We start from the raw sequence: 14492 nt of genomic DNA, 5'->3' as shown, positions 1-14492 counted from the left end.
TTTATTGTTATTGTTGTTGTTGTTATTATTATTTAATTAGCTGCTTGCCTTGATGACTAAATAGAGTTTTATGTACACAGAAAATTTTATTCTGTGCTCTAAGACCACCATGGGGATACAAATCCCAATCTGTACTGCAAGGAGCTAACAAATTCAGTTTATTCTTCTCTGATTGCATGACTGCTTTGCACTCAAGTTGCATAGGTCAGCCACTGATGCCAGCCTACAGGGAAGTATGTGGTAAGAGGCTCCAACATTGTAGTTAAGAACTATGAATAGTATAATTTGGAGAGAATGCTAAATAAGTGGGTTCGGTTTTGCTCTACAAAAGTGAAATGTGAGATTTTATTTCACAGGGATCCAAACAGAGATAATCCAGAAATTGTTCCCTTTGTAAACCAAGACCAAGGTTTGAAATCTTAGTTCCTGAAGGAAAATAAATTAACAAACTGGAATTTCTCTGAAGGCAGATCTGACTTCTGCTTCAGCCTGATAAACAGCATCTTCATTTTGCAGGAGGATTATGGAGATCAATGTGTCTCCAGTCCCTTCTGAAAAAAAAAAAAAAAAAAAAAAAGAAAAAAATGAAGAAAAAAAAAAGATGTAATTGCAGATGCCATCTAACTACTATTTGGCAACATCTGGCAACACAAAAATCCTGATTTAAGCTTCCACCATAAATTTTATCTTTGCTTTTTCCCATTTCAGAGCACAATATCCACATTATGTATATTAGCTCTCACTGATATATTTGCAAATTTTCCTTTGCTTTTGTTCCCTTTTTTCTTTCCTCATATAATAAGAGCCTTCGTAAGGTTGCTTTGCAAAATGAAGCACAGCCCTCTGCAGTCTGCAGCTACTGCTTACATACCAAAAGTGCAAAAATTGTTAGAAAACGTAGTGTTTATATATGCCAAAGTCTCAGGTTCACAGTGATAGGCATAGGACTAGCAGCATCTGATGGTGTTTTTTCCCTGCATAGTCAGTGTAGTGGAATGATCAACAGAGGAGTACGTGTAAGGAGTGCCACTGAACGTACCACATGAAGCAGGTGATTAATCAGTGTCCTTGGTTGTTTTTAGGTCAGAACTAGAGCCAATGCTGCTGTATGCAGGGGTAGAGTCTGTTTCTGTTCATGTGTTCTTGGCTAAAAGACAGCTGGCAACTTTGTAGACAGAGAATGGTGCACAGTGGTGTGAGGGGAAGGATGGTGCCTGCCCATCCTTCATGGAGATGCACAGGGAAAGCATCACCACCATGTGGGAACAGGATACTGAGAAAATGGGCCCAGTCAGCATTATCTTACCACTTTCAGATTTTCTCTCAGAAAATTCATATAATTGGAATTAGTTGAATCTTAACTTAAGATTTCCCAAGCCTTAAATGCTGTTTTGTTCTCTTTTTATAGTAGGTAACACAATTACATATGATGAAATATTTAAAAGAGGAAAAATAAATGCCAGTTCTGTTTATCCTGCTCCTTATTTCATATTTTTCCTTCATGAGGATTCCTTGTATTTCTTTTAAAGAGGAATTTAAAATACAGAAAAGGTACTGTCCAAGAATTTAAGTCTGAAAAATTGTAGTAGTTGTTTGCTGTTTAGTTACAATTATTTTTCCTGAAATTTATAATTTTTTACACTTGGAAATGTATTTATGGAATGCTGGTACACAAATGCATTTTTCATCCTACTCTTCATGAATGGGTTAGCTGTGAGAAGAAATAGTATTCACATCAGTGTTGGCATAAAATATGTGCATATACAACGGCATAATGGCTTTAAATGCTTTCCTAGTATAATTCAACTGGTTCTTGGTGGAATCATCGAGGATAAATTTACACTAATGTCTACAGACCAGGGCTTCAGCAAATAAAAACCCAGAAAATGTGCAGTGATAGAAAATAGAAATAGAATAGCCTTAGAGAAATAGTTTTACCATCTATGTGCTGATGGCCCCTATTCTTTATAACAACTCTCTTTACAGTAACTCCTTTGAAATTGTTCACAAAACCATAAAGTGAAGTCAAGTATTTTTGCCTGGTACCATCCGTACCTCCTGGTTTCACTTAATGACCAGCATAGCTCATGAGTTCAAAATACCCTTATGAACAACTAAGAGATTCGATTTTCCTCTGCTTTTGTTTTTATGGCAATAGTCATCAGATACTCTGAAACCTTTTTAGCCTCTGCTGTGCTGACAGGCAGGATGCTGCCGGGGGGATCCTGCTGGAAAGCTCAGTTCTCCTTGTACCGGCAGGCAGCAAGGCAGGGGTGGCTGCTGAATGCTAACATGCTGCCCCTGTACAAATGCCTCCCCAGCCATCCTGCGCTGTATAAACCACATTCAGGTTTGCCACCATCCTGAAATGTCATTATCTCAACTCAAGATGTCACCATAATGGCGTGGAAATTGAGAATGGGAGATGGAGATCTGCCACTAGTTACAAAAAGCCATTTTTTTTTTGCTTTTGTCTAGCCCCCATAATTGACTGACCATAAGCTCTTTAACTTTTTCTGATAACGTAGAGCTGGCATTCTTGTTATTCATTTTGAGGTCCAAAGTGGAAGTCTTGAGCGTTGCTATTGGAAAGCTAAAAAATATGCACTTCTCACAGAAAGCAAGAGAGAGTGAGGGGCATAGGTTTTTAACTGACTTTTTGTTCTGAAATTCTGTTCTCCCTCCTCCCTGAGCATCATCCGTTTTTTTCAGTCTATAGCTACCTGTAGGTCTCTGTAGGTGCAAATCTATACAACATCAGCAGTGTTCAAGATGTGCTGTACACCAGCAAAATTTTATTCTTAGATCTTTGGTTTGATTTGTGGATGGTCCTGCATGTTGCCAGGAGTTAGACTCAATAGCCCTTGTAGGTCTCTTCAAAGTCAGGGTATTCTACAATTCTATGATTTTTAGGTTAAAACAAGGCTGAAGCAGTGTGGAAGATCCATGGACAGGTGGTTGATGCTGTGAACCTCAGAAGAAGTTCTTGCTGAAGATTTCTCATGACCTGCTAGAACACCCTGCTTGTCTCTTAGCAAGACAAGACTTTTTTCCTCATATGAAAATTATGAATTGGAGATAGTTCAAAAGTAGTATTACTGCTAATAGGAGGGCTGAAATGATCGATTTGCAAGAAAAAAAAATAAAGAAAGCTCTATTAGCTATATCCAGCTTGAATAAGTAATGGAAAAGCTGATCAATAATTAAAAGATGTCAGCCCCCAAATTAAAGTATTTAGAACCTCACAAGGAAAAATAACTCGGAGACTAGGAGTGAGAGAACATTATTTTTAAAAAGTAATAATAATAAGGTAAAAATAAATACCTTGAATAGCATTAAAACCTGTTAGGGTGAGGAGTAGTTCAATAAAGGGAATGATTGCATGCTTGGCAGTTGTAACTTACGTTTGCTGTATGGATTTGAATTGCATAGATTTGTAAATAAAAAGGACAAAAATGCTTTAAAAATGTATTTTGCTGCATGGAGCAATCATGTGTTGAAGGTAGATGGTTGGGATGATTCCATCCGGCTCTTCACTCTCTCTTGCCTCATGTGCTTTAACCAAGACTCACTGTGATCTTATCAGTGAGAAGTAATATCTTTTTGTTACCATGAACTGTGATATTATCAGGTCTGCTCTAAGGATATTATATATAACACTTCATCACAGCTATTATTGACAGTAAGCAGTTTTACCACTTTATATTCTCACTGTGAGTTGTTTTACAGCAAGGCAGCCAAATCAAGAGAATTCTTCCTGACCAGCTGAGCAGCTGATAAGTCTTTTTACAAGCACTTATGTGAATTCAATGCCATAGGATGTTAAAAGGGTGAGGTATGACAAAAGCAGGTGTCAAAACATGCCCCTCTGCTCTTGTCATCACCTCAAAGGTTATTTACCTATATGTAAAACTACTCATCTCTTTAAACCACACTTTTTCTCAGTTCTTCTGTGTGGAAAGTCCATCTGATCCTCTTCATAATTTATTTCCCCACTTCTGATCTTCTGCTCTTGCCTCCTATTTCCCTCCCTTACTGCCTGCACACCATGATCCTTCCAGGTTGAGTCATTATCCTTTCAAATGCTCCCCGAAAGCACTTTTTTCTCACTCATGCTCTCTATTTCTTAGCCAAGTGGTGCCTTTAGGAAGATCAGAGTAAGTGCACTGGCACAAAATGAAGCTAGTAAGCACTCTGTGAGTTGTGGTGCCTTTAGGATAAGCATACAAGTTGTATTGTTTATTAACAATAAGGTTTCTTGTACCCTCTATGCCCTGGCCATTTAGATAGACCTAAACCTCCAGTGAGAGACAAAAGAGCATTCTTAACCATTTTCAGAGCCTGAACATTAAAACAAACCCAGTCCTGCATTAATGTGTGTATGTATTTTGAAAACATGTTTTTTTTATCCTGCCAATCACTCAGAGTCCACAGATAATACTGCTCCAACATCTACACGAATCCTCCTGCTACCATGTCTACAAATGCAAATAGGAAGAATTCCCTTCCCAGGCCTGCAGTGTCTAATTTAGATTGATTATGCATGAAAAGGAATGTGTCCCAAATGCAATAGTTCCTTGTGCACTGTATCTTGTGAGCAAGCAGCCGGTGTGACTTGCTTCAGTAACTTTTATGTGTAAACAGTCTTTAAAAACATAATCTACATTGTCAAAGACTAATCTAGATGATGTACTGACATTGCTTATCTTGATATGCTGACTGGGTTTTGAATTCTCTTTGGATTGCCTGGCCCCAGATGGCCTTTTTGTGTGTTGTTTACTTTTCACTTAGCTGTCACATATTTATTCCCATTAGATGTACAAAGTCAATGGGTTGAGCCTGGTTTTACAGCATAGCTGGCTAATATGGCATAGGGAAAACTCTGAGTGAAGCCAAGCAGACAGTCAAAAAAAAAAAAAAAGCAAAGTGATTCTTCAGGTCTAACACAGAGACCAACAAAGCAGGAAACTGGTACACAATCTGGTACAACATATAGAGAGGTTTGTGTTGTTGTTTGTTTGTTTTGTTTTTTAGAGAAACGTGTCTAGACTAGAAAGTGAAAACTCACTGAAATAGAAGAGCATTTATTTAGATCACACTTCTGTTTTTAAAAGCTTTTTTTCTGAATACATTTTAAAATGTTGTACACATTCCATAAATTTAAATTAAGAAAAAATAATCTAGATTTGTTTCAAATGTAGCGGATGGTAAAATATTATTTCAGAAGCCTATAGAGATAATGAGTTGTTTTGGATTTATCTTAATCAAGCAGAATGACTTAGGTGCTCTTGCTGTACAAAAGTCTTTGAAGATATATAAAATCCTTCATGTTGGCTCTAGCTGAGAGAAACACACACTATTTCCAAAAAAAAAAAAAAAAAAAGAAAAGAAAAGATAAAAAGAAAAACACTAGTTGGTGTGATCTTGTCCACAATCATTCACCGAGTCCAAAAGACAAATGGGTGTTCCTGCCATCTGTGGGAATGTGAAGCATGACTGACGTGTGCACCGTCTTGAACTGCACTCTTCCATCTGGATATCCACATATACCCTTCTGCACTTCTCCCTGTGTGAATACCTGTCTTCCCACTGAATAGTTGCTTTACTGGTTCAAAGAAAAAGCTCAGTGGAAGATTAGGGGTGAAATTTAACACTGATGGAGGGAGCTTGGTGTTTTCTCTTGTTTCCTCTGGTTCCCTGAGCAGGGAAAATAAATGTTCTCACATGGGATTGTTTCAGTGACGGCATGTTGTTCACAGATCACGTTTCTTCCATTTCTGCTGAGCTGCTCAACCAAAGCACCACATTGTAACAATCATGGTGCGTGTTTGGTTTTGACTGCTCTTGGGCACCCAAACTTCTTTTTCTTCAAAGAACAGATTGTGCTGAGACTGCCACCTTTTTGAGGTGCACTGACCTCCGTTTGGACTGAACAGTCCATCATCTAAGCTCTTGTTCTGTTCACTGCAGGTGAAATATGGGAACTATGCCTTTGTATGGGATGCAGCGGTACTGGAATATGTGGCCATCAATGATGGAGACTGCTCTTTTTACACGGTCGGGAACACTGTTGCGGACAGAGGATATGGAATTGCACTGCAGCATGGCAGCCCCTATCGAGATGTTTTCTCACAAAGGTAAGTGCTCGGTGAAAGGAAAAATTAATTTTTTAAGGGAAAACATTGTTCTTGCAATCTACTTCATGATTTCTTGCATAGGCGTTCGTTTTCTCGAAGATACGGGGTTGTTCAAGTTTGTAGAAGCTGCTTTAAGAATACTTCTTGTTGGTTTTATTTGGTTTGCTTTTGTTTCTCATGATGAACATTAGGAGATAGGCTGAACTTCGTTAACAGAAAATTGAGAAAAGAGTTGATGCATTTGTTTTAGATGGACATTATTCAACCTTTCCTGTTATAGAAGAGTTCTCTTAAAGAGAAAAGGGTAAACCTGACAGCTGATGGGAAAACTGAAGGGATGAACAAGTATATTTGATGTTTCAGTGAAAAAACCTTTATTAGAACCCAAAAGCATAGATGGTGATCCCAACACTAATGAATCTCTTGGTCTGTGAAAATGAGATCTCTGGACGTACTTCTGGTACTAAGTTCCTAGTAGAAACTGAAGTGCTAAATTAATTTTATGTATTGCGCCTTTGCAACATTCATGCTTCATTCCACTTTTGTTTCCTAAATCAAGATGTGTGTGAAACATACATAAAAAAATACACGTGCATCTGTGGTCTGACGGTCTGACTGTTAGGAGAAGATGTGGGTTAATCTCATGATTCTTTTTCATTCTGAACCTACTCTTTCAACCCACTTTCTTTTTTTTTTTTTTTTTTTTTAGGTTTGCATTAGATTCATGTAACAAAATTTTACAGTAGCTGTGAAGAAATTTTTTTAGTGTGGCTGGACCATTGTATCATACTAATATGCTTCACTCAGGCTCTTGCCTCTGCTTTCAGACTTTAGAATGAGACAGTGAAAAATGTGATTAATGAGTAGCAGTATGCAGATTCAGAGAAATCAGTGTCTGAATATCTGCTCACACATACTGAACAAATAAGGAAGGCTTACATTCTTTGAAATTGTTGTATTTTTGGAATGATTCAGCTGAAGTTTTTGCTGACATAGGATCAACAACAAATTTAATTTCAATGAAGCATATATATTTGCTTTATGTATTACAATTAGCATTATAGGCCATTATTTAATGAATGCTTTAATATTCTGGACATGACCAGGTGCTGTCCATTAGAAGTCTCTGGTCAGGTTCTCCATGCAAAACAAAGGAGCAAAATGTCTTTCTGTAATCTTTCCTAGACATGCTTCCATCTGCTAGAGGTCTCAGGTGTTAGTCAAGGTGTTAAGTTGTCTTCTTCAGAGCATTACCCATTTAAGCTTGAGCACAAACATTTGAAGACAGGGGAATTTCATAGACTGTGTCTTTATTACATTTAACATACCTGCCAAGTGGCATGGCATGGCGAACAGATGAGCTTTCCTTGTCTGCCCCACTATCGCTCTGTAAGTCAAGGTGGTTGTATCCAAACTGCCCCTTAGGAATGGTTTCTGACATCATTTATAGAGTTATTGTAGTTCTCAGTACATCGCTGAGATGGTCACAGCTGGCTCTGGTAAGAGATTATCTTCTGCATCACAGTACTCAGCACCTGGAGAGGCTGGTCTTCTGATGCCTTCTGCAACTTCTGGATCATTGGTCTGTGCAGGCCTGACATTTCCAAGAACAATTTTATTTCATAACAAAAATTCAGTGTATTATATTTTGAAGGTGTGGGAAAGCAGAAAGAAGCATAAGAATTTGCACATGTATAGCTCTTTTTATCTGAGGACCTTCGAAGCACTATTTAAATATTACCATCTCTCAGTGGAAAGTAAATGCCACTTCCATTTAATACTAAGGGAATATATAACATAAGGGGACTTAAATGAATTCCCAAGGTCGGATGTTTTTCCCTGGTGAAATCAGAGTTCGTAGGCACTCAGACTTCCTCATTTTCAGTTTCCTGCTATAGTTATCTGAGTTCAGCCAGATGAAGAAAGGGATTATTTGTGAGATCTTTGACCACAAGAGGGTCTGGATAGATATGCAAAACTTAACACTGCTGAGAAAATAACTTGTTGCATTATCAAGACTGATGGCTGAGCAGAGAAATTGGAATTTGCTTTGAGTTATGCTACCTAACGGAGAATTAAGAGATGTATATTCTGCAAATGTCTGTGCTGCCCTTATATTTTTATTTCTGTATTATGAGATCTTACTATATTGCACTTGTAATGATGTCCATAAATACAAATTTACACTTTGAATCTGCAAAGCATAGTATAAGAAACAAACACATGAAGAGGAATCATGCTTACAAGGTAGCTTACAAGCTGTTGTTTTTTTCCAAAAACCCTTCATTACCGTTCCTTATGATTACTTCCATGTGGTTTTCACAAATCATCCTTACTTTTTTTTCCTAATGAAAAGGCTGAACAACCTTCAGCTGCTGCAGCCTGCATACTAAATAGAGAGGAAAGTAGATTTCACTGGGTGGGATTAGCAAATATTCACATGAATATTTCACATTCTTTAATGCAGTAGGGAACTGGATTGAAATATATTGGCATTTCTTGATCTTTCCCAAAATAAATATATTTATGTGAAAATACAGGGCTTCTCTTTTATGAAATTTCATAGAAACCCATAAGCTGCATAGTGTGAAATCCCTAGGGTGCATCTGTAAAAGGTCTGGCAAGATTACAGGAGATTTTGGTCTCGGTGCAGGAAGCATGGGCATGAGTTTAAGGCTTTTCATTATTTTTTCTGAACATTCAGGCCATTCCCAAAGAAACAGTAAAAGAGATAGAGAGGTGACTCACCCCTCGTTCCCCAGGCTACGGGGCATGAGTTGCAGTCATGATAACACTGGTGAGGTTTAAACATTTGGGATTTCCAAACATACACCGTTTGGGATGTCTGCTATGCTGTTCTCTAGGGGATTAACACATGCAAGGCACACAGGCTGCAGTGCCTGGAGCACGGTGTGTAGACGGTGCTAACAATCAGTACACCTGTGTTCATAATTTTACAGGTGTAAAGAAATGCCTCCAGCCTTCAGAGAGAGGAGTGAGCACTGCCACATATTTGAACTGATGCAGCTGAAACTTAGAATTTTGATTATAAATGCAGTCTTGGGAACAGTGAAATACTGGTGCCACTGTTTGCCACTGGCTGTGGCAAAATTCACATAACTTAGCAACTGTGCACATTTACTGTTAAAAAATTAATTTCAGCCACACCAGAGAATCTGAAACCCAGTTCAGGGTTATTCTCTCCATCCTGAAGGAAATCTAACATTTTGGAGATGAACAAAAAGTTTTTGATGAGAAGAGTCATGTCATTTAAAGAGCAGTATCAGTATACCTTAAAAAAAGCCTTTTTTATGGGTACAGTTTATTGTAAGCCAACTGAAAGCACTGCAAAGAAACTGATCTTTGAGACTTTTCTTTTTCATATGCAGAAAATCTCTTCTAGGCAAAAATAAATGAATAAATAAATAAAAGACATGAGCAACAGCAAGAGGTCGGACTGCAGAATGAGGTTAGCATTTTGCTGTAATGGGTATGGGAAAGTGGCCAGCAGGGGTCCCAGGCAGCTGCTGTGACCACTTTCTGCCTATTGCTGCCTCTGAAAGCAGGTCCTTCAAGTCCATCCAAAAAATAATGTGTGTCAGTAGCACAAATAATAAAGGAAATGCTAAGGGTAATATTTGAATGATGTACTTGTCATAGCATCCTGATGACTTCATTCATGTGTCGGAGATCTTAACAACTGCATCTGGCCATGCCATTAGGCAGCCAGTTGATGTGCTCAGGTGGGTTGCTGTCCCCTTGCCTTTGTCGCTCAGGCTTTACCTTCTGAGCACTAGCAGCCTCCATGCAGTGTGTCAGTTTTCCCTGTCTCTCTATTTTTCTTTCAAAGTAATGACAGGGGCTTTAATAATAGGAGCTGCCAAATTTCATAGGAGATCTTGAAGAGGATGTGTCATTTGATTCACAAGGAACCGTATACTGACACTGAGTTTGACACCTATTAAGTCTTTTCAGCCCTAAACTTTAAAACTTCCACTGCCCCCCGGAAGGCATAAATATAATTGCACGCTCTTTCAGAGTACTTCACAGGCTGCCCGTGCTGCCTGCAGTGCAGCAGCAATGGCTCGAGCACTGCACCGGTGGCTGGCTTCTGGAGGGGGTTGAGGAGGAGGTGGTGGGGAAGCTCTCTGATCCCATTCACGTCCCCCTTCCTCTGCTGGTGGACTCGCTTGTTCTGCAGCCAGGCAGCGTGTTAGAGGCAGAGGGAAAAGGAACACTAATTTCACACTCATCAGAGGCCAGCTTCTCACTTAAGCAACTCAAAGCTGTCAGAACCAAGTACCACTGAGAAATTAAACCAGAGTCGTGCTGCATTTCTCATATTCCAACACTGTCCATGTGCGCTCTGCCCCAGTGACTTCACTTTTATCTAAAAGGAAACAGCAACAATGGGGGGAAAAAAAGGCAAAATGAACCACAGGGCTAAGTAGAATGGGATTCTTGCTCATTGTTCATCAGCTATATTTCCCTAAACAGCACTCTCCATGGCCAAGCACAGGTTCCCAGATGCATGAAGTTGTCTGAGTGCGAAAGAAGAAACAACAGCCACGCGCCTCCCGGTATTAATTTGTTAGGGGCCGAGTATGCAATGGCACATTTCATGGAAGGTACAGACACCGTGTAGCTTCTGCAGAAACCTCAAATTTAATTTGGCATAAATCACAAAGGGTGACAAAGAATTTTTGTTTCATCTAGAGAAGCCAGTCATTTCTTTCTGTCCTGGGGGAAAAAATGAAATGGAGATTTATAATGATTTCCCCATGGCAAGCTTTAAGACACCTCACTAGCAGAAAGCATTGCCTTTTTCAGATGTCCAAAACTTTAGAGGCAAAGAGAAAGCCATCATGTAGAGTTTCAGACTCCCCCTTAGCAAATCATTAGAGGTATGCTTTAAATAAATGGTATGTGTTTTTTTTTCTTGTCCTTTTTTTATCTCATCAGCAAAACCCTGAGTTTTAGAAAGTTCCTGCCCTGAGTCATAAATATGTGTTCTTCTTGTCTCCTCGCTATTAATTCTCTCTCCTCAGGTTTTCATTCTGTCTTGGAGGTCACTGATGTCCAAAGACTACAGTGCAAAGAAAATTACTTCCTTCCCAACTACCTTCATTTCTTTTTCTGAGTCCTTGGGACTACTAGTCCTTTCTTTGAGGAAATTCCTCCCCCCACGTATTTTTTCAATGAAAATCCAAGAGAATAACCCTTACTTTCTAATTTATCCTTTGCCAGACCTGGGTAAAAGAAGAGTTATAGTTTACATCCTAACCCGGTAGAGGGCTGGCCATAATGATCTAATTGGATTTTTTGTGATTAAATACAGAGATCATCAGAAGAACAGTAAGTAGATGCCATTAGTAAGAGCTCAGGTTTGCTTTGCCTCCATTATTTGTTTAGAATTGCAGTGCTGTTCTGAGCTGCATATAAAAAACTTAGAAAAATACAGCAGAGAAGCTAGTAAAATTGCCTACATACACACCAAGAACTTTTTATTCTACCAGAAAATTAGAAAATTCTGCAAATTGGGAGGATCTTTGGACCTGAAGCAAACTCTGATTTTTAAATAGAAATCTTTAATTCTTAGAGACTGCCCTTAGGTCATGTCACAAGTTCATATAACTGAAATTACATTAAAGGAGAATGTGACAATTAGTTCCAGATTTCAGAGCAATTTGACATGAGGATCTAGCATTAATTAATTCAGATATAATCACTGTTAAGAAAAGAGTTAACTTCAGAGTAGCATATAATAACAAGATAGTTTCTCAGAAAAGCAGGATGTTAAGTAAAAATCCCTCTACTAACATAGCAAAGTAATATTTATCAGTCATAAAAAAAAAAAAAAAAAAAAAAAAAATTCTATCCTTATTTTACAACTGTACATTAGATTTGCAGGAGTGAAACGAGGAATTGCATTAGGCCTTAGGTCTCAAAACACATCCACCTTCCTTGTTTCTGACCCAGGTCCTCTGAGATAAACCACAATAGATCTCCATGCCTTGAAAGTCTTATGTCCATGGTAGATTCATGGTTGGAAGTTGAAAGAGACAGGGACACCTACAGAAACACACTTTAGCAACTTTTTAGTATGCTGTAATATTAACTGATGGGGTGGTTTAAAAGGTTTTGCAGCAGGTCTGAAGTTTATAACATGCACATAATGGAAAATGTATTCATGAAAATATATAGCAGCAACTAGCAGGTTAGCGGGCTTTTAAAATATAATATTAATTGATGGGGTAAGTTAGAGGATGCAGAAGTAGCAGCAGTCTGATGAAGCATGAGGAAGAAAGTCATAAGGGAAAGGCATTAGATCTTCTTGCATTCGTACAGCAATGATCTATGAAAATCAGTGAAGTGCTTGCCTGCTTTGTGACAAAAAAGCTTGCCTGCTTTGTGTGCTCTGTATCCAATATATGTGGAGAGTTGCTGGACATTGGAAGAGAGGTGTCATGAAAAAGACACCTCCCCATGTTCTCATTTTCCTTGCCGCTCTTTGCTTTGTGAAAGGGCACTGCATTCAGTTTCAGAAAGACAAGCCAGGCAAGCTGTTTATGCATAGAAGTTCCCCATCATTAGTCCTGAACTACCCCAAAGTCTAATTGTAATGTGTTAAATTGCTGGTAAACATCACTTTGTGAACTATTTCTTACTAACCCTGTCCATTTCTATAGCTACCTCACATTTGTCTTGCAGAATGACCACATAGTGACCAAAGATGCTTGAGCAGTACAGTCAGAGGCAGTAGCGTTGCTCAACCAACGAGATGGAAGTAACGTTTATTGTTAGCTGAGTTGTTCATGTGTTTTAAAGTTTTATAGAGTGAGCGCACGACTGCAGAATTTGAAACTTCTTGGTTATAAATCTGATGACAGTAAAGCTAAAAGTGAGTGGCTTCCCTCCGAGACCTTTCCATTTTATGAATCTCTAATGAAGAGGTTATGTTTGTGGTTAATGCACCCTTTCCTGTAGTACTGTTCAGTTTTTGTGGCCATCTTCTCTTATGCTTTTGTCCATCAGCCTTGAGGGGAACAGGTTTAACTGGGCATCAGTCTTGACTTCAAACTGAAGTGGAAAGTGAGTGCAAAGTTTTCCCAGGAAATGAGAGGGCTCTGGCTGTGTGACAACCTTTTTGGGAGAACCGTAATAACCACAAAAAAGGGTTTAGCTCCCCTACCTCTGTGGCAGTACTACCTGGTATAGTACTAGTAGTATAGTATAGTATAGTACTATCTGTTTCTGATAAAACACAGGTTTCTGATAAAATGAGCAAGAGTAGCAAAATGGTAGAGAATAATAGACCTTTCCTAACCCTTTTTGTTAGTTTAGATGGTAATTGACCTTTAGCTGGGTCATAAAGCTAATCTTCAGCTGGTCCTGTTTTCCAGATAAAAATGAAAGGTTTCTGTGTGAAAATAAAGCCTGTTCTAAGCTGAAAAGTGCTCTGGTAAATAGTGAATGTGATGGTATGACAATGTGGGGGTATGACAATACCCAAGCTAAGAATTTTGCTTCTGGGGTGTAGAGCCAAGGAAGAGCAGCAGCAGGGTTTGTAGCAGACGTGTCTTCCTTTGCTGAATTAGCATGCAAGGAAGAGGTAGGTCCCTATCATTGACCTTGTTCAGAATGGGCTACCAAGCAAGCAAACCTTAGCACTATAGGCTTTGGAGGAGTCAAACCAGATAGAAGCATTTACTAACACGGATCAACTGGAAATGGTTGGGACTCTTGTTTGTACAATCTTTTGTGTGCTACTTTAGTGCCAATGAAGCTAGATTTGCACAGAATAAAGCAGGGACTTGATCCCAGCCGTCATAGATCTGACAACTTTTATAAAAGCCAAGTGCTTTCCAGAGCCACATTTTGTACTTAAACATGACTTCATTCTGCTTTATGGCTAAGTGCAAGAAGGAAATAAGGATGGTATGGCCAAGAAAAAAAAACCGTGCTTGCCACTTTATTCATAAAACACTTTGCAAAGTGCATTTAGCAATTTGCCATTGTACCCACCTGCACATAGAGCTTTCAGTGCAGGGCTCTGACACTGTATTTAGTTCATACTTTGACTGCTCAGCTAAAACTTCCATTTGTATGCATTTATTCTGCTTCACACATTATGTTATCAGTCACTTTCAATATTTCAAAGTCACAGCAGTCTTTTTCTGACACACATTTGTCAGAATGAACTGCCTTGATTGCTGTTATTACAGACTGCAGTTCCTGAGTAAGGGAAAAGTCTTATACAGAACCAGAATAATGAAATTGCTCAATAAAACAATAGATAAAACAGAATAAAATTAGACTAAATGAATAGAAAATAGAAGCTTGAAAAGACCTGCC

The 14492-nt window shown here is 38.7% G+C and overlaps 1 protein-coding gene across 2 annotated transcripts in view; it reads left to right on the top strand.

The window, feature by feature from the left end:
- The window catches only part of GRID2 (glutamate ionotropic receptor delta type subunit 2), a 700788-nt gene that overhangs the window by 631222 nt on the left and 55074 nt on the right, over positions 1-14492 (top strand). For both annotated transcript variants that reach the window (XM_082758601.1, XM_082758600.1), the window contains one exon: positions 5971-6137. In XM_082758601.1, the coding sequence (XP_082614727.1) occupies positions 5971-6137 (167 nt within the window). The remainder of the gene's footprint in view (positions 1-5970; positions 6138-14492) is intronic.

This window comes from Aythya marila (assembly GCF_965140915.1).
Source record: "Aythya marila genome assembly, chromosome: 4".
Taxonomy (NCBI): Eukaryota; Metazoa; Chordata; class Aves; order Anseriformes; family Anatidae; genus Aythya; species Aythya marila.
This window is presented reverse-complemented; position numbering and strand designations above follow the sequence as displayed.